The sequence below is a fragment of the Paroedura picta genome, chromosome 11 (genome assembly GCF_049243985.1).
Source record: "Paroedura picta isolate Pp20150507F chromosome 11, Ppicta_v3.0, whole genome shotgun sequence".
Taxonomy (NCBI): Eukaryota; Metazoa; Chordata; class Lepidosauria; order Squamata; family Gekkonidae; genus Paroedura; species Paroedura picta.
In genome coordinates, this window is record NC_135379.1 from 45,651,175 (window position 1) to 45,672,856 (window position 21,682).

At 45.9% G+C, this 21,682-nt stretch overlaps 1 protein-coding gene across 4 annotated transcripts in view; it reads left to right on the plus strand.

Annotated features, from left to right (window-relative positions):
• Positions 1-21,682, plus strand: part of PDE1C (phosphodiesterase 1C) — a 292,459-nt gene that overhangs the window by 84,672 nt on the left and 186,105 nt on the right. For all 4 annotated transcript variants that reach the window (XR_013225262.1, XM_077302606.1, XM_077302607.1 and 1 more), the window contains exons 2-3: positions 10,851-10,901; positions 15,929-16,100. Coding sequence is in view for 3 of the 4 variants with exons in the window: in XM_077302606.1 (XP_077158721.1) it covers positions 10,851-10,901; positions 15,929-16,100 (223 nt within the window). In the remaining variant the exon portion in view is untranslated. The remainder of the gene's footprint in view (positions 1-10,850; positions 10,902-15,928; positions 16,101-21,682) is intronic.

Here is a 21,682-nt window from a genome sequence, read left to right on the forward strand (position 1 = left end):
CATGCACCCTTTCCCTGAGGTCCAAAAGATCCCAAAGTTAACAGCATGGCTGATCATAGCACGGGAGGGGAGGAGCACATACGGCGTATATATTATACACGGGTATTTCCTCCATGAGTTTGTTCTGTGCAGACCTCTCAGTGACTGTGCAGATGGCAGCTATACATTAAGGGAAGAGTGACGTGGTCCACACTGTTTTATGTGGCAAGCCACATTTAAAAACATTGCCAGTGTATTTGTAAAGGAACCAGAAAGGAAGATTATGCTTTTGGATCGCAGCGCGACTGTGTCCGGAAACTTTCCATGAAACAGCAAGATTGCAGGCCTCGTAGATGAAGGAAAGAAAACAGATCAAGCCTCCCTAGTAATTATCTGTTGCTTTTAGGAAATCCCTGACTGAGACTGAAGTGAAAGGGAAATGGTGTCTAATTGGCCCTTATGAAAACGGGCTGGAAAGGTGCAAACCTCAGCTCTCCATTAATGAAGCTTCAGGAGAACTCTACATGGCAAAGAGTCTCCTGAAAATTAAACTAACCTGGGATTTGGCAATGTAGAGCCATTAGAATAACACTCAGGTTCTTAGACTGCATCAAATCCATTCCTTATTATTAGTATTATTTTTAAATGTCTTCAGTGACAGTGTTTTCCAAGGGCCAAGGCAAGTTGTTGTTTGAAGCAGGGGTAGTCAACCTGTGGTCCTCCAGATGTTCATGAACTACAATTCCCATGAGCCCCTGCCAGCGTTTGCTTATGGGAATAGTAGTTCATGAACATCTGGAGGACCACAGGTTGACTACCCCTGGTTTGAAGCACAGCAAGGGTTACCTCTTCAGTAAACATTTTGAAATTCAGTCCCTCCTGTTTCCAGTGAGGAATCTATAGTTCAGAGGTCCCCAGGGTCCTTGTCCAAGGTCTTGTTGAATTTGTTCTGCATTTGGATTTGGTCTGCATCTGCATTGCCCCCCTGGGAACTCTGTGTATGTCAGTCAACATAGCACAAGAGTTGGGGTATCAGGCGGGAGCAAGGGTGACCCAGGTTCAATTCCCTGCTGGACCACGAATTTTGCATGGTGACTCGGGGCCAAGTGTTCCAACTGCAGGATATTCCAACAAAGTTGGTGGTAGGAATAAAATGGAGGAGAGGAAAGCCAAGTATGTGTCCCTGAGCTCTTTAGAGGAAATTAGGGCTAAAAATACAATAGAGTTCTACAGTGGAAGCTAAATGGGGCATAACTGTAATCACATCCTTGGATAGTCCAATGTGATGATTCTGGGACATGTTGACACTTTGGACAAATGTAGAAATAGCACCTGAGTCTTTCATCCTTCATTTCTCATGTTTCACTGCCCCATGGCTGTCTGAGCCCTTTTCTTTCCCTCGGACACACACAAGTTTCCACAACCATTGCATCAAGTTGTTACCTGAGCTATGGCCACTGGCCTGGCTTGTCTTCTAAAAAAACAACACATTTTACTTATTGGCTTACTTATTGTTGGCTGAGTATAAATATGCAAAGGAGCAGAGCACCAAACTGCTTAAAAGAATGAATTAGTTTTATTTAGAACAGAAACAACTTTGTGAGTAAGCGAGGAGATAGTTCTGTCTTATTGTTGTCCTGCATTCTCCTGTTTGTTCTGGAGGCAAGTGGGAAGGACTTGTGCTCAAAGGAGCAGGAAGCCTTCAATTGAGCCAATCATGACACTGAAGGAAATCATTTGATAATTTGATAATATCCGGAAGTTCCTAATCCAACTATGCTAAATACATATATCCTCTGATGCCCCCTGCAGGACATTCTTCATAGTCTGTTCAATCATGTACACTGCATATTTCAACACTTTATAAATATTTTTTCTCCTCAAACGAAGAAACAAAGCATCTTACAATACCATTCTCTTTTCCTTCTATTTTTTATCTTCACATTGATAGTTCTGTGAGGTACATTTGCCTGGGGGAAAATGGCTGTCCCACAGGATTGTGGGAATTCAGGCCCATGTGTCTCAGATCTCAGTCGATCACTCTGCCCCTATGCTGCACTCGCTCTTGGGGAGACTTTGGGAAGAAATGCCCCTAGCATTCATCACAGAAGCAACATTTGTATTTATTCAGAAGGCTGCTGTGCTGCTTCTCCCGAAGCTTGCTCAAGGCAGCTAGTAGGGGCGGTCCTGTAGCAGTGCATGGATTCAGTCAATGGGATTTTTTGGGGGTGTTTGTCTCTTTTTTATACAGCTCACTGGTCCAATTGACTCCGTATTGTTTCTAAATGGCAGCAGGTCATCAGGGGCCTCAGGGAATCTTCTCAATATATACTACATGAGATTCCAGGTTACAGAATACCTTTATTGGCATAATATGAGATTCCTTAAGTCAGGGGTAGTCAACCTGTGGTCCTCCAGATGTCCATGTACTACAATTCCCATGATCCCCTGCCAGCAAACGCAGGTTGACTACCCCTGCCTTAAGTAGTAGTACCATGGACTGACCTATGAGAAGCACCTGTTCTATCTTTCAGCCACAGCACCCTCCTAGTAAAAGAAGAGACAGGTATCATTTAGATCAGGGGTAGTCAACCTGTGGTCCTCCAGATGTCCATGGACTACAATTCCCATGAGCCCCTGTCAGCAAATGGACATCTGGAGGACCATGGAGTCCATGGACATCTGGAGGACCACAGGTTGACTACCCCTGATTTAGATGGTGCGGATGGAGGGCTATCGCTTTGGAAGTTTTGTCACTGATGCCGTGTGCATATTGTGTACCTTTTGAACTTTACTGGTTAGCATATCCAAAAAGGAGTCCAAGTACATACTGCATTGCTATAGGAAAGATCTGAAGGGAGTCTCTGTAGGCAAAGGTAGATTTGCCTGCCACTGGAAAAAGTTTTCAAGATGTTTGCATTGGGAACCATGGCCCCAGTCTTTGAACAACATTGATCTGGAAGGGGGAAAAAAACGGCTCGCGAAAGATCCACATGGGACCTCATTTGCTAATGGCGATGACATATAAAGCCAAGAAAGTGGCTCCTGGGACCCTGCCACATTGTTGATTCATAAATAGGAAAAAACAAAACAAGGCCTGCTTGAAGAGATTATACAATAGCTTGTAGGCTGCACGCAGATGTAGTTGGAAAAGGGGCACATCATGCGGTGAACATGCTTTTGAACTCTGTTGTCAGATGTAACACAGGTGTGAATTCAATGCAGATTATATGCCCAAGTCACTGGTCAGACTCACTGCTTCCCTTCTGCCTTTTTTGGGGGGGCTGAGACCAACCACTTCAGTCCCAAACATTTGGCTGCGGGAACTATCATTCTCAGCAGGGGGGAGCTGGTGGAAGCATCGTGAAGGGGACTAGCAGCTGGGTGACCGACAACGGACTCCCCTGCAGCCAAGTACTTAGGCTTCCTTGGGGAGAAACAGTCAAATTTTCTTATTTATAAGTTGCATAATAGATTTTCCTTCTATATGTTTTGCTATATTACCTACTTGGTAAAAGTAATCGTGAGTATGCAGAAGAGGCAAAAACCTGTAATACTGAGTACGTAGCAGGGAGGAAACTAATAATGTAGCCACAAAATAGACTAGTTACAGAGTTTGAAGTATAAAATGATAAATAGAAATGTACCCCTTCAGAGAGAGCGAGAGAGAGATAATGCACAGGAAACTTCACAGATCATGCTAGGTTCTAGGGTTGGGTGCTTGTGCATCTGAAGTGGCCATTCGTGCCTGAAGCAGCCAGCGCTATGACGTGGGAGGGAGGGGAGGCACGGCTGGTGGCATGCTGCCCACACCCCCTCTCCCTCCCGTGCCGCAGTGCTGGCTGCTCTGGGTGCGAACGGCCGCTTCTGACGCCGAAGCGCTGTGAGGCATTGATTCAGATCCACATTTTGACATGGAAACTTGTTGGGTGGCCTCGGCCCAGTTACTCACAACCTAACCTATTTCACAGAATTGTCATGAGGAGAAAATGGGAGAGGCAGAATCAGGTACACTGACCTGAACGCCTTGGAAGGAAGTGTGGGTAGACAGACTGATCTACTCCTTCCATTTCCTTCCTCACTTGTGAGGGTTTTTTAAAAAAAATTTTCTAGAGTAGTTGATCCCACATAACGAAAAGCTCCCTATCCAAAGGGAACTGTGTAAACAGAAATGAAGGCATCAAACCAACTTCAGGCTATTCCGGATATGCTGCTGCTAATCTCCAGTCGAGGGATACAGTTGAGGCAGTTGAAAAACAGCCCTCGGCCCACACCGAATGAAATCCTTCTGGAACACATCATCTCTATCTGCGTTATGGCCTTTGTGGACATTTCCGGCTCTGGGGACTTGCTGAGACAGTTGTTGATTTTAAAAACAAGGTACCTTAAGTGTAGGGTTACATAATCCTGTTTGTAGCACACTAATTTATGGCGTTTATTCAAGGATCTGGGATAATTCATTTACACAGTCACCCTCCTTTTCCCACCCTGCATTGCAATATTGGAAAATCCATAATGAAGAGACGGTTGGCTAAGAGACTTAAAAAAAAGAAAAGAAAAAGAAGAGTGTTTGCTTTCAAATTTAGATTGCCAGGGACTGAAATCTGGAGACAGGAAAGGAGTGTTGGGGGTGGTGGTGGGAATCCTGTGCAAACAGTTTTGTTTATGATGGATTTGGCAGAGGCAATTCAGTTCCCAAAGAGACAGAGGTACTGCCAAGCTGTTTTCAAAGCATGGGTACATAGTAACATGTCTGCGCTGAATCCTTCCCATATGGCAGTTTTAGACATCGGAGTATTCCTTTATGGCGTTTGTGAAAAAAATAACTAACCATGAGACGATCCTGCGGGCACACACAAGCCCTGCACACCAGCAGCTCAGCAGCTGTGTGTCTCGACAGCACACGGTACCTTCAGTGCCCTGATCTATACCACCATGTTGTTTTGAACAGGGGAACATACATGCACAGATATGATCCCTGTTGCAATCAGACATATTGGGAGCATCACAGGTAGCCCAAGCTTCAAGGATGCACCCTTGCTGGCCTCTGAGTATGCATGGATATGTCAGTCATATAGGACTCTGCCCAAGAAAATGAGGAGAGCTACTGAGGTAGCTGGTAGCTTTCCTAAGATGGTCAGCATAGGAGATAGCAACAGTCATGGTGTCAGTTTCCCATCTGTTCCTCCTGGATTCACTCAGCTTCCACCAGTCTTGTCAGCCTCCAGGTAAGAGGAGGGAAGAGAAGGGAAGTGAATGTGCAAAGAGGAGGGGCAAATTAATCCAAACAAATCAATAAAGGCACTCTCTAAGCTTTTGCCTAACTGAAAAGCACAGGCATGAACTAACAGGAAAGATGAGACAATAGAAGTGACTCTTAAATAGGGTTGAGAATATTGACTTGTTTAGCTTATTCCACACATGTTGGATAACACACTGTCAATGTGCTTTTGCAGCTGGATTTTACTGTGCAAAAAAAGGCAAATCTGCAAGCAGTCAGGAATGTTCTAATGTAGATTTCTTGTACTGGGCAGAAGTTAGCCTAGAAGGCACCTTCCTCACCTGTGGTTGATCAGTTCCCTCAGTTTAAATCCCCATGGAAGAAGAAGAGTTGGTTTTTATATGCCACTTTTCTCTACCCGAAGGAGTCTCAAAGCGGCTGACAGTCTCCTTCCCTTTCCTCTCCCCTCAACAGATACCCTGTGAGGCGGGTGAGGCTGAGAGAGCCCTGAGATGACTGAAGAAGAAGAAGAGTTGGTGAACAGAACATTGTAAATTTTAATGAAAAGGGGAATTTCAGTGGGTTTTGGCTACAGTTATAAGTCTTTCTTTTTACTGAAATTGATATGGGGATTCTTGTAGAAGGGGAGGGGCTGTGGCTTCATGGTAGAGCAGCTGCTTACCATGCTGAAGGTCTCAGGTTTAATCTGTAGCATCTCTAATTCAGAAAAGAAAAGTTGTTTTTTTTTCTACCCTGCTTTCATTGCCGAAGGAGTCTCAAAGCAGCTGATATTCACCTTCCCTTTCCCCTCCCCACAACAGACACCCTGTGAGGGAGCTGAGACTGACAGAGAGCTCTGACATTACTGCTCTGTGAAAAGAGCTCTGTCAGGACTGTGATGAGTCCCAAGGCTACCCAACTGGCTACACGTGGAAGAGTGGGGAATCAAACCCTGCTTGCCAGGTTAGAAGTCAGCATTCGTAGCCACCTCACCAAGCTGGCTTGGGGAGGGAGTGATGTGAATATCCAGGTATTTGTTAATGTTGCCTGAAACTACAGAGCTGCAACCAAGTCTGAGTAGACAGGTAGATCTCAATGGACCAATCCTCTGATTTAGTATAAGACAGCATGATGCGTATATCCGTAAACCTCCAATAGTGGAGGAGATGGGCAGGTACCTGGGGAGAAGAGAGGAACCCTTACAGCAGGGGTAGGCAAACTGCAGCCCTCCAGATGTCCATGGACTACAATTCCCATGAGCCCCTGCCAACAACAACCAAAAAGGCGTAGGAAGACAACAGGAGGGAAAATAAGAGCACAACAGTTTGGGGGGAATGTCAGCAAAACAAGTGATTGAATGGGAAGGTGAAGGGCTGGTGTGGAAGCACATCCAGTTGCTGCAATACTGAAATGGCTTCCAGGCACAGCCACTTTTAAAAGTTGGTGATTACCTCCTCTGAGGCCACCTCTCAGGATGCTTTTATTACCAGGAGGGCAGGGGGGAAAATTCCATTTCAAAAATAGCTTGGCCTACAGGGATTGGCTCTTCTGGAGTTCTTCCTCTCCTTGGTAGCCTTTAGTCTTATAAAGGGGATTTGATAACCATCTTCAAGTATTTAAAAGGCACCATATAGAGCAGTGGTCCCCAACCTTTTTTTCACCGGGGACCACTCAACGCTTGACAATTTTACTGAAGCCCACTGCCCTAATGCTCTCTGATTCTGGTCGCTATGGTAATGTTTAAACATCCCTTCAAAATAAGATGCAGACACGCTACAACAATGAACAAAAGGAACATTTTATTTTCATGGAAATTTAAACTCATGACAATGACAAATCAATGGGAACCCTGAGCTTGTTTCTCTGCAACGAGATAGTCCCATGTGTGCCTGCTGGATCGTGGATGAAGTAAAGGGCCGGGGGGGGAAGGCGTCCTTCGTGGCCCACCTCCAGTTAGTCAACGGACCACATGTGGTCCGCAGCCCACAGGTTGGGGATCGCTAATATAGAGAATGGAGCAGAGTTGTTCTCTCTTGCTCCAGAGGGATGGACCAGAACCAATGGGATGAAATTAATTCAAAAGAATTCTGTCTAAACATCTGGAAGAAGTTCCTGACAGTTAGAGCAGTTTCTCAGTGGAACAGGCTTCCTCGGGAGGTGGTGGGTTCCCCATCTTTGGAGATTTTTAAGCAGAGGCTGGATAGCCATCTTACGGAGACGCTGATTCTGTGAAGGCTCAAGGGGGTGGCAGGTTACAGTGGATGAGCGATTGGGATGTGAGTGTCCTGCATAATGCAGGGGTTGGACTAGATGACCCATGAGGTCCCTTCCAACTCTATGACTCTATAATTCTACGCTGCATTCCATCTTTATAGATATTGGAAGACATTAGTTTCCAAATAGGTTTTGCAAAAACTTGCCTCTTTGACCTTTGTGGGCAAAATTACACAGATGTCTGCTAGAATGATGTGCTGAACTGGCTACATTAAGTATACATCACTCCACTCAGCAGTGCTATGGGGATGAGGCAATTTTCACAGCATGGAGCATTCATGGCACATGCATGCGCCCTGCATATGAGTGTCAGGCACACAAGAAGAGAGAAACAATCCTAAGCTATTTTTGTTGGCTCTCCACCCTCCGCTTTGGGCAGTGGGCCATCAGGATAACATTCAGATTGGGCCAGCTGGATATTGTTAGCGGATTGGCTGATTGCTGGGTAGGTTGGTGTTGACTTCGTTTGGACACCCCAGGGGTCTGCTTCCTTACATCGAGATGTTAAATATTGAGAGATTTTGAAAGCTCCCGATCTCTTGAATGCCTTATTCTCACTTTAATTGGATGTGAAATATGTGCATGGGAAAGCAAATAGTCTAAAATGTGCCATATGTTCTTTCCGCATGACACAGAATGTTTGGGGGAATTGGCACAGCTTGCCTGAGGTTCATATTTTTTTTAGGCACAGTAGCAATAACACTTTATTTAAAAAAAATGTTGACCTGGATTTCTCAGCACAAACCCATATGCCATTTCTAGTTGGAAGTTGGAAATTTTCTCGGGGGCACATTTTTGAGAGATAAAATAGGGAGGAGATCAGGAGGTGGTCGGGTGGCTTCTGCAGAAAGCTCTTGCTCTGCATGTCTTCCCAAATCGTAACAAATTTTGACTTCTACATGACATTATCATGCTTTTGCCAACCTTCTGGGTTTCCTCCTGCTGTCTTCCAAGAGCCCCATGATGGTGACTCTACATTCCAACCTGTCTGGGCAGAAGTTACAAGTTGCCTCTGGTAGGTGGGCAGGAGTTTGCCCGCCCCCATGGCCTGCAGAGTCAAATGGAGGAGGTGGGCCATTGGAAGGGGGGCTGAAGATCAGCTGGAAGTAGGAAAGCTAAGGGAGGCTCTCGGGATGGAGGGAGAGGGGACCTGGATGTTGGAAAGTAGGGATGCCAGTAAGGATCCCCTGGAATTGTACCTCATCTCTAGGCTACGGAGGCCAGTTCCCCTGGAGAAAATGGCTGCTTTGGAGGATGGACTCCATAGCCTTATACTCCACTGAGGTCCCTTCTCACCCCAGATCCCACCCACTCCCAGCTCCATGCCTAAAGTCTCCAGGTATTTCCCAACCCAGAGAGGAGAGAGGAAGGACCCAAGGGAGTGGAGCCAAGGAAGAAAATCCTAGGGGAACCCCACAAGCTCCAACCAAGGGTCAGGGGAACCCGGTCTCAGGCACGTGTCTCCCCGTAGGCCCCACTACTTCTTGCCATCTTGCCTGAAATAAGTTTACCAGAGTAGGTTTGGTAGAGCTTGAAAGGGAGAGTGCTGGTTTCTGCTTCACCTCGCTTATATCTGGCACCTCTGCTGGTGCTGCTGTTTTCCTTCTTCCCCACCATTTCTCCTCACCATTGGCAGCCATTTTGCCAGTTTGAAAAACAAACAAACATCTGTTAGGTATATTGCTGTGGAGTTAAAGCAATGTAGTGCTATCCCCAGAACCCACAGTTTTTCCAAAGCACTGATAAATCTCCACGTGGCTACGTTGTCCCTGCTGCAGATGTATTCTTAATCTGCCTCAGCAATCAGAAAGGCGGCCACCCCTTTACGGAAGCAGCCTTAGATGGAGAAATGGTTACACCAGGGGTAGTCAAACTGCGGCCCTCCAGATGTCCATGGACCACAATTCCCAGAAGCCCCTGCCAGCGAATGCTGGCAGGGGCTTCTGGGAAGTGTAGTCCATGGACATCTGGAGGACCGCAGTTTGACTACCCCTGGGTTACACAATGCGAGTTATATAACTAGTGACAGCTTAGAGAAATTTACTTGGAAAGACTTGTTAAATACCTTACTAATTGGTTCGTCAAGTCTTTAGAGGAAAAACAAAGCCCTGTCAAGATCCAAAGAAATGTCAGAGTCGCCGTCTCTGAGTTGGGAAATATGTTGAGATTTTGGGGTTGGGGCCTGAGGAGGACAGGGCTCAAGGAAGTCAAGGGCCTCAACTGGGTATCATTCCATAGAATTCACCCTCCAAAGCAGCTGTTTTCTCAAGGGGACTGATCTTGGCCATCTGGAGATCAGTGATAATAGCGGGAGACCTCCAGGTTGCCACGGGTAGGTGGACTACTCTGCAGTGAAGGTGGTTTCCGGAGCGTGGTTCTTCTGCCTTCCTCTTGCTGCAGCTCTTGTGCGTTCTTTCTCCCCATTACTGAGTTTTAGGAAAGAGGAGGTGACGTAATGGGGTTGGGGGATTCTGCCGAAATACATTTTGCTCCTTGTGCAAGAGCGTGTGCCTTCTATGTCCACGAAGGGGTTCCTTCCAGCCCAATGAACGCTAGCCTGGGATTTTGACTGAGTTTAAAAATAGGCTTGCACTTGGAGGGGCTTCCCCCACAACTTCTCCTCTTACTTTCAGCTGAATGGATCCCTTTTTAAACACGTGCTTGCAGTTAGAGGAACCAGAAATGTAATTTAAACTCAGTGGATCGATTTTTTGCCTCGGAGAAAACAGAAAGACGGCTCTGTACTCCTCAGAACCAGTCTGGTGGATGTAGTGGATGAGAGTTTCCTGTGGTGAATGCTGTAAGGCAGGGGTAGTCAACCTGTGGGCCAACAGATGTTCGTGGACTACAATTACCATGAGCCCCTGCCAGCATTTGCTGGCAGGGGCTCATGGAAATTGTAGTCCATGAACGTCTGAAGGCCCACAGGTTGACTATGCCTGCTGTAAGGTACTGAATCTGAAGGTATTTTGGGGAGGCGATGGCAGTCTCCTCCACAAAGGAAGGTGTTGTAACACTTCCATCTACTGGCTGATGTGAGCAGGAAGCCAGACAGGCTGCCCAGTAAATCGCCAAGGCTGAAGCACTGAGGCAACAGCAGCCTCACGTGGCTTTTGACAGGCAATTCCCATAACCGCAACATAGTCTCTTTCAGTGGTCAGATGACCTCTTTCATTTTTACCATCAGTAAGGCAAGGTGTCTCCATCACATTTGCTTGTGGCTGCACAGTTGTTGAAAGAATGCGACTGGGAGTAGCATCCAAGGCACAGGTGGACAAGAAGAAAGCTCCGGTATGCTTTTTAGGCCAACGGGACGGATTATTTATCATTACTAGCCCTACTTGCATTTTAATAGGTGCCGTCTTTTCTCTTTCAGTTGCCAATGAGACGGGAGACAAAAATGCTCGGCCACTGTCACGATTTGCTCGTAAGTAGTCTAGTCTTGTTGACTTTACTTCCTGAATGTTGCAAATAAGTAAATGTTGAGGCTTCTGTGTACTACATGCCCAGGAAGGGAGATCCTTCTGCTAAAAGGAGTTCCTTCTTTCCCACCTGATGGAATGAGCTCCCGGAGGAGATCAGGGCCCTGACGGAGCTTAAATAGTTCCGCAGGGCCTGCAAAAAGGAGCTCTTCTGCCAGGCATTTAGTTGAAACCAGGCATAACCAACAACATCTGAAGCGTCCCTGCCCCCCTCCCTCCCAGAACTCCACCAGAGTGCTCTGGATCTGTTTGCACTGTTGCATTGTTGCATTGTTTACACTGTTTATATTGTTACAACTATCAGTTATTAATATTATTGTACGGTTATTCATTTGTTACAGATTGTTTCATGTATTGTTCATATGTTCCATGTAAACCGCCCTGAGCCTCCGAGGACGGCGGTATATAAATATAATGAATGAATGAATGAATGAATGAATGAATGAATGAATGAATGAATGAATGAATGAAATCTAGGTTCACAGAAGCTGACTGTGGCAAGTAAAAAAAAACAGTTTTGCTTGTCTTTTCTATGTTTGAAAGTCATTCCCACCCATCTCAACCAGCCCAAGACTGGAGATTGCCAATCACTGTTATCAGAAGAGTCAAAGCAAGATAGGACAAAGATCACCCAAACACACATGCAGCTTTGATATTAATCAGGGCTGAACAGGAAATGAAGAGTGGATTTGTCCTTTCAAGCCCTGCTCGGTTTTCTAAACTGTAATTGGGCTCTCGATACTGTTAGAAGTTTTAAAGCGAAATAATATGTCTCCTTTTAAAACCAGAATGTTTACCCCTTGAAAATTGTTAACAACTCTGCAGAAAGCCCAGTGTTGATAAAGCCAAGCTGAGTAGGGCACGAAGGGTTACATGCCTTCTTCACACATGGTCCTGATCCAAATTGCATCTGTGCAAACATGAGTTTTACATTTGTACAGACTTACGGAGCCCTAATAACCTTTATGTTTCTTTAGGACATGAAAAAGAAGAAGAAGAAGAGTTGGCTCTTATATGCTGCTTTTCTCTACTCAAAGGAGGTTCAAAGTGGCTTACAGTCGCCTTCCCTTTCCTCTCCCCACCACAGACACCCTGTGAGGGAGGTGAGGCTGAGAGAGCCCTGATATTACTGCTCGGTCAGAACAGCTTTCTCAGCACCGAGGTGAGCCCAAGGTCACCCAGCTGGCTGCATGTGGGGGAGTGCAGAATCGAACCCGGCTCGCCAGATTAGAAGTCCGCCCTCCTAACCACTACGCCAAACTGGCACCAAAGAGAAGTAGTTATGTAGTGGAGGTAGAAAGCAATTTTTAAAAAAAGGACATACTATGTAGGCAAAATTATAGTACTCCAGTCAGTTATATAATGATAAAAATGTGCCTCTCAGGGGCAGTCCACACAATAAATATGACATTCAGCTGACATGGTAGTGTGCCATTTTAAAATGCATTTTAAATCATTGTAAGCCGTGACTTCTTCAGGTGCATTTTAAATCATTGCCTAAAAGATAAGGAGTACTTCCATTTTCTGCGGCTGTGAAGGACAGAGCCTTCTCATCCCTCTGTATAAATTATTGACATTGACCCTTATCTGCTAGAGTCTCTGGAGAGTAGTTACCAGTAATGCCACTGTACCAGATGATGAAGATCAGTGGTAGTCAGCCTGTGGTCCTCCAGATGTCCATGGACTACAATTCCCATGAGCCCCTGCCAGCATTCCCTGGCAGGAGCTCATCGGAATTGTAGTCCATGGACATCTGGAGGACCACAGGCTGACTACCACTGATGAAGAAGAGTTAGTTCTTACATGCCACTTATCTCTACCTGAAGGAGTCTCATAGGGGCTTACAGTCACCTTCCCTTTCCTCTCCCCACAACAGGCAGACACCCTGTGAAGTAGGTGAGGCCGAGAGAGCCCTGATATCACTGCCCGGTCAGAACAGCTTGATCAGCCCCATGGCAAGCCGAAGGTCACCCAGCTGGCCGCATGTGGGGGAATGCAGAATCGAACCCAGGTCACCACATTGGAAGTCCGCACTCCTAACCACTGCACCAAACAGTAGCATGGCTGTAGAAGGAGTTGCCACGTGCGCTGGTGCTACTCTCTACCTTCACACAAATTTGGCAAAGCAGCAGGTGCCGATCATGGCTGCAATATTCTTAACCAGCCACACGGTGGCACTCTAACCATATTTTGTATACAACATTGGTTCAATTTCTTGATCATCAATGAGGTTCTCAGTTTTATATTTAATCGCATCCTCTCAAGAGTCACGGATATCCATTTTTTAACACGTTAGGGATGTTTCTGTGTAGTATTTTTTTTCAAAGCAACGAATGTGAAAGGTCTCTGGAGTGCGCAGGTACTTCAAAGACCTTTCTGGGTTTTATCCAATGGGCATTCAGTCCCACGGGCAAATTACCGACTGACGTAATCAAGGGCCTGTACGACAGAATTATTTTCTTGTCAGTTTGGTAGACCTGATGATTAATTTTAATCAGAGTCCAAATTCCAAAAGTAAATACATTTAACTATTGCATCTAATCGGTCTCTTAATAGGCCAGCATGGTGAAGTGGTTAAGAAGAGTGGCAAACTCTAATCTGGAGAACTGGGTTTGATTCCCTGCTCTTCCACATGCAGCCAGCTGGGTGCCCTTGGGCTAGTCGTAGTTCTCTGAGAGATGTTCTTGCAGAGCAGTTCTCTTTCTCTTAGCCCCACCTCCCTCACAGGGTGTCTGTTGTGGGAGGAGGGAGCAAAAAAATGGGAGAGGATCTGGGAAAGGAAGGAGGAAATAGTGGGGAAGGGGGAAATGGAATGCCCCACACACATCCTTGCATGTCCCGTTTGTTGAGATTTCTTAGCAGTCCAAATGGATGGTTTAGTCTTGGGCTAGGGGGGCTGCTGCACCAGCCGAGAACAAGGGGAGGAGGAAATCTTCAGCTTGGAAGTGCCGAACATTTCTATAGTTTTTACAAATGTTGAAAGCAGCTCCAAGGAGCCGAAAGTGCTCCTCGCAACGCTTTTCTGATTTAAATTTTGTATCTATCCCTGGAGCGGCTATTTATTCCTAAAAATCAGAGGCAATGCACGTGTGTCACTTTTCATGAAGAAGGGAGGGGGGCAGGGTCACCATGCAGGGTCTGATGTGCCGTTATAGACACACTTGGCACAGAAATCGGAGAGCTGGGAGGAAGATGGCAACCCTGCTGCCGTGACTTGGCTTCTATGAGTTCTCTCCTGCCTTGCCAGTTTTTAGCACATCGAAGAGTTAAGCGGTTCCAGTTTGGATCTAAAAGGGAAGAGCTAATGCCACATCAGCGCCGAACATCTGTGTGCAGGGATAGGAAGGTTAACTCTCGGCCCGCGGGGATTTCTTTCCCATTCACCTCCCTCGGGAGACAAGCGTTGAGTGAGAGCTGCTGAGCACTTACTGAATTTTTAAAAAATGGAAGAAAGAAAGAAGGAAAGAAAGAAAGAAAGAAAGAAAAAGAAAGAAAGAAAGAAAGAAAGAAAGAAAGAAAGAAAGAAAGAAAGAAAGAAAGAAAGAACGGTGATAGTAACAGTGGAGTGTAGCTCCCTAGGACAGCAAAGTGAAGTTGTCTCAGATGCGAAATCTGTTTTTTTTTTTTTTTTTAGAAAAATAGCATAAGCTGCATTTCAGATTTAAACTCCCCCATGGAAATTTCTGTACTGCTGTGTTTATTAGGGCTGCCAGTCGCCACCTAGGGCCTAGAGAGCTGCTGTTATTACAGCCCACCTCCGAATTACAGAGAACCGTTCCCCTGGAGAAAATGGCTGCTGAGGAAGATGGACTCCATGACTCTGTGTCATATTGAGGTCCTTCTCCTCCCCAAACCTCTCCCCCTCCCAGCTCTGCTCTCCCAAATCTCTGGGGGGCTTTCCGCATTCGTCCAAAATAGCACAATGGTTACTAATTGAAATCACTACAGTTTTGCCGTTATGCACAACGTCGTTGACAATCTGCAACACTCCTGAAACCGATCCGCAAAAAGCGCTTTGTTGTAGCGCTTTCAGGGAAATCCCAAAAAGTGGATTCACCCTCCAGAAAGCGCTACACTCCTGCAACCAATCTGCAACACTAGCGGGAAAGTTCTGTGCGTTACCATTGTACACATTCTGCAAAGTCCCTCCCCCTGGCTCTCTCCTCTGATCTTCCGGCGAAGCGATCGCCATTTTTTTTCTCCGAGCGAGCGGAGATCAACGCACCGGCAAGCCTTCGTTTACCCAGTGAGGCTTCCCCGGCTGCAGTCCCTCTGTTTAAAGTTACCAAGCACAAGCCCGTTTGCTGGTTTATTTTCACTTTATTTTCACACTGTTTTCGGCCGAAAATCGCGCCCGTGAGGGGGGGGGATTTTTTTTTTCCACTCGGGGGGAGCGTGGCAACTATGAAATGGCAGCTCAAACACCACTTGCTAGCTGGATGGGTCTCTCCGTTGCAACGAATCAATGCATATTCGTTGCAACGTGTGTGTGTGTGTTTTTTTAAACCTTCCTTAAAGGGAAAGGGGCTCTTTGGGAGCATGATAACGGCCGCCCATTGGCTGCTTGACGGCCAGGGGTGGGACACAGCTTAGCAATAGCGCTTCCTGGCTAGCGATTTTTGCAGAGACTGGAAACCTGTGGGAAATGATAGAAACGCAACTGTATTCCACTACAAAGGCAGGTTACGCCGAATTCCACTATTTAAAATGGCGATTTTTCATTCAGCAAACAATTTGCTACATGGATCCCGGTGCGGAATGGCCCTGGGTATTTCCCAGGCCAGAACTAGCCACCCTGGCATTTGCGCACCAAGGGTTTGCTTTGTGTTTTCGCAGAGGATGATGACATACTGCTCTCATGTTAAAAAGGGAGTTATTGCGTGTTTTTCTTATGATGATGGTATATCATTTCATGTTCCGTGATCTTGTGGAGAAACAGCCATTCTTTGATACATCTTTTCTTCCTGTCTAGGGTCCAAATCTCAGAACTGTCTGTGGAACACCATTATCGGCGGGCTCACAGGGAATCTGAAGGAAAAGCAGAAGCCAACCATCATCTATGACCCAAGGCCTCCTGAAGAAATCTTGGCAGATGAACTGCCACCCATCGAGAGCCCTGATGCGCTCGTCAAAACATCGTTCAGGTTTGATTGACACAGATGTGCATTTTTCTTCATGCTGATTTTTCGTTGTCATCAGAACCCAGAAATGTTGGCAGTCAGTCAGATAATCACAATTGTCTCCTCCCGTATGCTGAGAACAGCGATGAAAGTTTAGATGGGTAGCTACTGATTTCTCCTCTAGGATGCAACTTTTAAAGCAATGCACAATAGCACATATATACATGATGTATCCATAAAGATCGTGGTTAAGGTGGGGATGGGAGAGTTTTGTGGTTTCTTGTCTCTCTTATTTATATTTGTGATATTGCACAGAAACATTATTTTTAATATGACATATTAAGTTCATAGTCACATGACAAATAAGCCAGGTTTTTGCCTGGATAGGTTCAAATCAAATTTTGATTGGTTGGGAGAAAGAGGATTGGAGAAGCCTCTGGGTATACGCAGAGTGCCAAGCGTCCGTAACTAGTAGTGATTGGATATTTTTGCGATGGAGATTCTAAAAAATGGAATTGAGCATCTTTGTAAAGACAGTGTTTTGCCGTGTTGAACCTCCCATACACTTGATTCCTGATTTGTTCAGGATTCAAAAGAGCAGTATCTCTAGTGCTTTTGCAGCTATTGCACTTAGCTTTTTCTTTTGCATTGTTGGAACTTATAGAACCTTGTTTCTTCACTCCCTTTTTATTAATGGTCTTGTGGCGTATCTATGGGCAACGCAGTTAATGCTTTAATTTTATTCAGGTTTCGCTCTTTGAGTTGCTGTTTTTAAATAATTTTATGGTTATCATGTTTTTATGATTGCGTATAAGCCATGCTATGCTGAAAATGTGAGTTTGGTTAAGACATTTACAGAAAGAGATCTGCTGTGACTTTGAAGACTATTTCCCATGCCTTTAGATATGAAATCTATGTGCACGGTGTCAGGTTTGCAAGATTGAAGTTTCTGTGTTTGCTTTCAAAATAGATGTGTGGAGTGAGCAGAAAGGAATCGTGTCTCAGCTTGCTTATGTTATAAAGCAGGGGTAGTCAAACTGCAGCCCTCCAGATGTCCATGAACTACAATTCCCAGAAGCCCCTGCCAGCATTCGCTGGCAGGGGCTTCTGGGAATTGTAGTCCATGGACATCTGGAGGGCTGCAGTTTGACTACCCCTGTTACAAAGAGAAACGTCAATTGCTACATGCGTTCTGCCTTTGTACCGGACAGACTTTGTGTGCGTTTTGATCCCACAAATATCTACCCTGTGCTAAAGGCCCTATAAGAAATGGTTTGGAAATAAGCAGAAAAGGGTCCATGAGCAGAATCTATCCTGTTTCCCCGTGTGAAGCTTTTGAAGTCTGTTGTTTGAAGAGGCATCCATTTCTCTTTTTGATCTTCAAGTCTGGTGGATACATTATTGATAAAAAGCAAAAAGGAACAGTGTAAGAAAGTATGCTTGTCACTACACGGACTTGGTGTGTTTGTGTGGGGGGCAGGGTTTGCATCTGGTGGTGCCTCCCCCCCCCCGCTGCCACTTGCCAGCATGCATTTCAGTAGTCTCCCTATGGTCATGGGGATGGGTCGTATCCTGGGCCAGCAATTAATTGTTTCCTTTCAGAAACTGACCAATAAAATTGCTCTGCATTTTCACAGAGGAAACGGGTATCATGATCCTGGGGCCAATGTGGGGTGTTTCCTGCTTTACAGAGGCTGCCAAGGAGACACACCCAAGAGGGAATTGCTGCTATCTATGTGCCTTGTTACCAGTGTGGCTGATGTGTCCATGTGCATTTTCTTGGCAGCCCCCTGACGACTCTCACCTCACTGACATCAATAGTTCATTTTCTGTAGGAGAACTTGGGGGATCCGCCTGAATACGTTTCATGCATATTCAGGGCCCCTGACAGACGCATGCCAGTGGCTGCCTTTGGGTCCCTGATGGCTTCCTCTTGCAGCATGCAAAAAAGTGGACTCACGTGGGGAGAATAAGTCACGGAGGAGTGTTCTTAGCCCTCTGAAGCTTTTGCTGTATGAACAAAAAGGCTTTTGACTTACTTTGAGGAGGGGGGGGCTTGTTAGTGGTATGTAACTCTTCTGGAATTGTACTTGGAAGAGAATTATATTTAAAAATATTCTTTGAAAGCGAATCCCTTTGTGACTTGCTTTTCCGAAGCGGGAACAAAAGGCTTCTCACTCTGACAGAAACTTCAGGGTGACGAGGGAAAAAGTGACAGATTCATTTTCTGATAAATTAATTATTGTAGCTTTGCTGAGCTGTCATTAGCGGAGAAGCCGTTAAGGCAGGAAGAGCAAAGAGAATCTCTCAATTTCTCGCCATCGTCTAAAACAGGGGTAGTCAACCTGTGGTCCTCCAAATGTTCATGGACTACAATTCCCATGAGCCCCTGCCAGCAAATGCTGGACCACATGTTGACTACCCCTGGTCTAAAACGCTTTAAAGGGCTGCTATGTTTTGATTCTCATTCTCACTTCCTTTCCCTTCTCTCTTCCTGGTATCTGACAACTTCATTTTTTTTTAAGTCTGTCTCTTTTGACTTCTAGCCATGGGAATTGTGCTCCAGCACAGTGAACAGTGATAGCACCTGAGGAATTCTATGTGGAACATTATTATTATTGTTGTTGTTGTTGTTATTATTAGTAGTAGCATTATTTCTCACCCTCTCTCTGGTGACTCAGGGTGACTCAGGGCAACAAAACAAAATACATACATAGCATGAAACAATTTAGGTGGATCAATTAAGAACATTAAACCATTACAATCAAACTAACTACCGATTGCTCGATCTTCTCCGTCCTGCAAGGAAGGGCAGGAGGGAGTCATTAGACCCTTTGGCGAGAGTAAATTTGGTTTAATTCTGTGCGTTTCCGACAGGGAGGCCAGTACTTTTAGACATTATATCTGCCTGCTGCTGAGAAAGAAGCATTTTGAATGCTAGGAGAACTGTGAGGAAATCTGATTCATGCTGACAGTGCCATCCGAAGCAGAGTTATGCCCTCCCAAGCCCCTTGTCTTCAGCTGACTTGAACATCTGTAGCTCTCTTTATGATTTCACTGAGGGTCCACAAACTTAGCCGTCTGAATGTAAGCAGGCGCTTGTGCCAGGCTTTCCGGCAGGTAAGTGGGAATCAGCAAGCGAGGGGCCCCTGAATGGAGAAGACTGAAGCCAGCCAGTATTTTATTGGGCCGAGCACAGCTTTCTACTTGCCCGGGAGCCCTCTGATCCTTGCTAAGTTGACAGCTGCAGACATGTTTTGTTGCTATCTGTGGTGGGGGTGCTGAAGGACAGCAGAGATCTGGGGCAGCTGCTTTGTTCCAGCAGGCAAAGTAGATTGTATAGCTAGGTGGCTGGATCTCACCGCCAAAATCCTCAGGTAATGCCTGGCTCAACATATGGCTGTCTCCAAGCCACAGAAGGTATGCGTGGAGTTCTGTGGCCTGCAGCGTCAGCAGCGTTTGACATTGTCAACCATGAGCTGCTGGCCCACTGCCTTGTGGAGTTCAGGATTTGGGGGACAGCCCTTCAATGGCTCTGGTCTTTTCTCTGGAACAGTACACAGAGGGTTGCTCTGGGGGAAGAGCAATCATGCAGTTACCACCTTATCTGTGGGGTTCCATAGGGTGCAATACACTCCCCCATGCTGTTTAATGTCTTTATGTGACCTCAGGCCCAGCGGATCTAGAGCTTTGGACTGGGCTGATGACACCCAGCTCTATCTCTTGATGGGTGGCTGACCTGCCCTCCCCCCGCCGAAACATTTGCTGGTTGTTTGGAAGCATTGAGGATCTGGCACAAGAAAAGCTGGCTGAAACCCAACCTCTCCAAGATGGAGGTCCTGTGGTTCGGTAGGAAAGGAAAGGAAGCACACCTACCCACCCTTGATGGTGTGCAATTGGAGATCGCACACATGGCCAGGAATTTACATGTGATGCCGGATGCCTCCCTGACTACGGAGGCCCAGGTCACCAGAGTAGCCCAGTTGGCATTTTACCACCTACACCAAGCACGGCTACTGGGGCCCGATCTGTCTCAAGAGCACCTTGCCACAGTAATCCAGGCAACAGTAATCTCCAGGTTGGATTTCTGTAACTTGAGCTATGTGGGCCTACTCTTGTCCCTGACCCAGAATTGATGCAAAATGCAGCTTCTAGGGTTCTCATCCAGTCACCCTGCAGACCCCATATCCATCCTGTGCTGGGACAGCTGCAGTGGTTGCCAGTTGTATACTGGATCAGGTTCAAGGGGCTGGTATAGACCTTTAAGGCCTTATGTCAGGGGTAGTCAAACTGTGGCCCTCCAGATGTCCATGGACTACAATTCCCAGGAGCCCCTGCCAGTGTTCGCTGGCAGGGGCTCCTGGGAATTGTAGTCCATGGACATCTGGAGGGCCGCAGTTTGACTACCCCTGCCTTATATGGTCTGGGCCTGGTGTACCTGAGGGATCATTTAACCCGTTATGACCTGTGCAGAGTGCTGCATTCAGCAACTGCTAATAGACTGGAGGTCCCCGGCCCTCGTGAGATTCATCTGGCCTTGACTAGGGACAGGTGGAATGAACTTCCAGAAGACCTAAGGGCCTTGACTGTATGTTCCAGAGGGCCTGCAAGACAGAGCTCTTCTGTCAGGGCTCCCCCTCCTCCTCTAGCACCTCCAGCAAGGGGGAGTCATATCGGCAATCTGGATGCGGGGAAGGTAGAGAGGGAATGACTGGCATAGGAAGGGTGGGAGGTTTTTAGGGTTATTGTTTTTATTCCTATTTTATGTGTTGTTAAGCTCTGCGAGCTGACCGGGCAGGAGTGGCAGCCCAAAAATGTAACAAATGGATGAATAATGGAATGCACAGCTCAGCTTTTACCATGGAGTGGTCAATGAGGGTCAAGAGGGTTCTGGGCACTTTCTGGGGTCTGCTATTGGGACAAAGGCAAAGTGCCCCAAATTGAGTTTAAGTCATTCTGAATACATCCGAGTCGATTTTTAAATCAATCCCAAAGGCTGTTTCATTTTCCCTTCCTGGCATTGGGATCTCAGGACACAATACAACTGGGAATGCTTTCTGAGTTCTCCAGATTTGAGTTAAGTTGGGCCATAAAGCTGTGCCTCCAAAAATATTTGCTGAGTCTGCCCCAAAAGATGTAGTTTTTCATAGTAACCAAAGTGATAATAATTAATTCAGCTCTAATTCTGAGCTGTCCTTTTGTTCCTGGGCACTAGTTTAAATTCCTTCTGAAGATGAAAGCTTGAGAGAATATTGGATTATTATTAAAGAACATCCTTTGGAGAGCTTCTCCATTTCCTTAATTACTTTAACCATGCTGTTAATATCACTATTCCAAATGTCAGCAATACTTTACCCATTAGAAAGATTATAGAAAATATCAATGAACGTTCAGGGAGCCATGTGTACATTTTGTATAAGATGGAGGAAAATTTACCAACTCCGATGGAATGAAGAAGACCGCATTGTAATCAGAATCTGACATGATAGCTAAGAAAAGATAACCTGCATGTAAATTAATGCATTGTTTGGCAAATATTTGCAACTTTTACATGATTAATGGGTAAACTACTTTAATAATGATTACAATACTAAGTTTTCAAATAA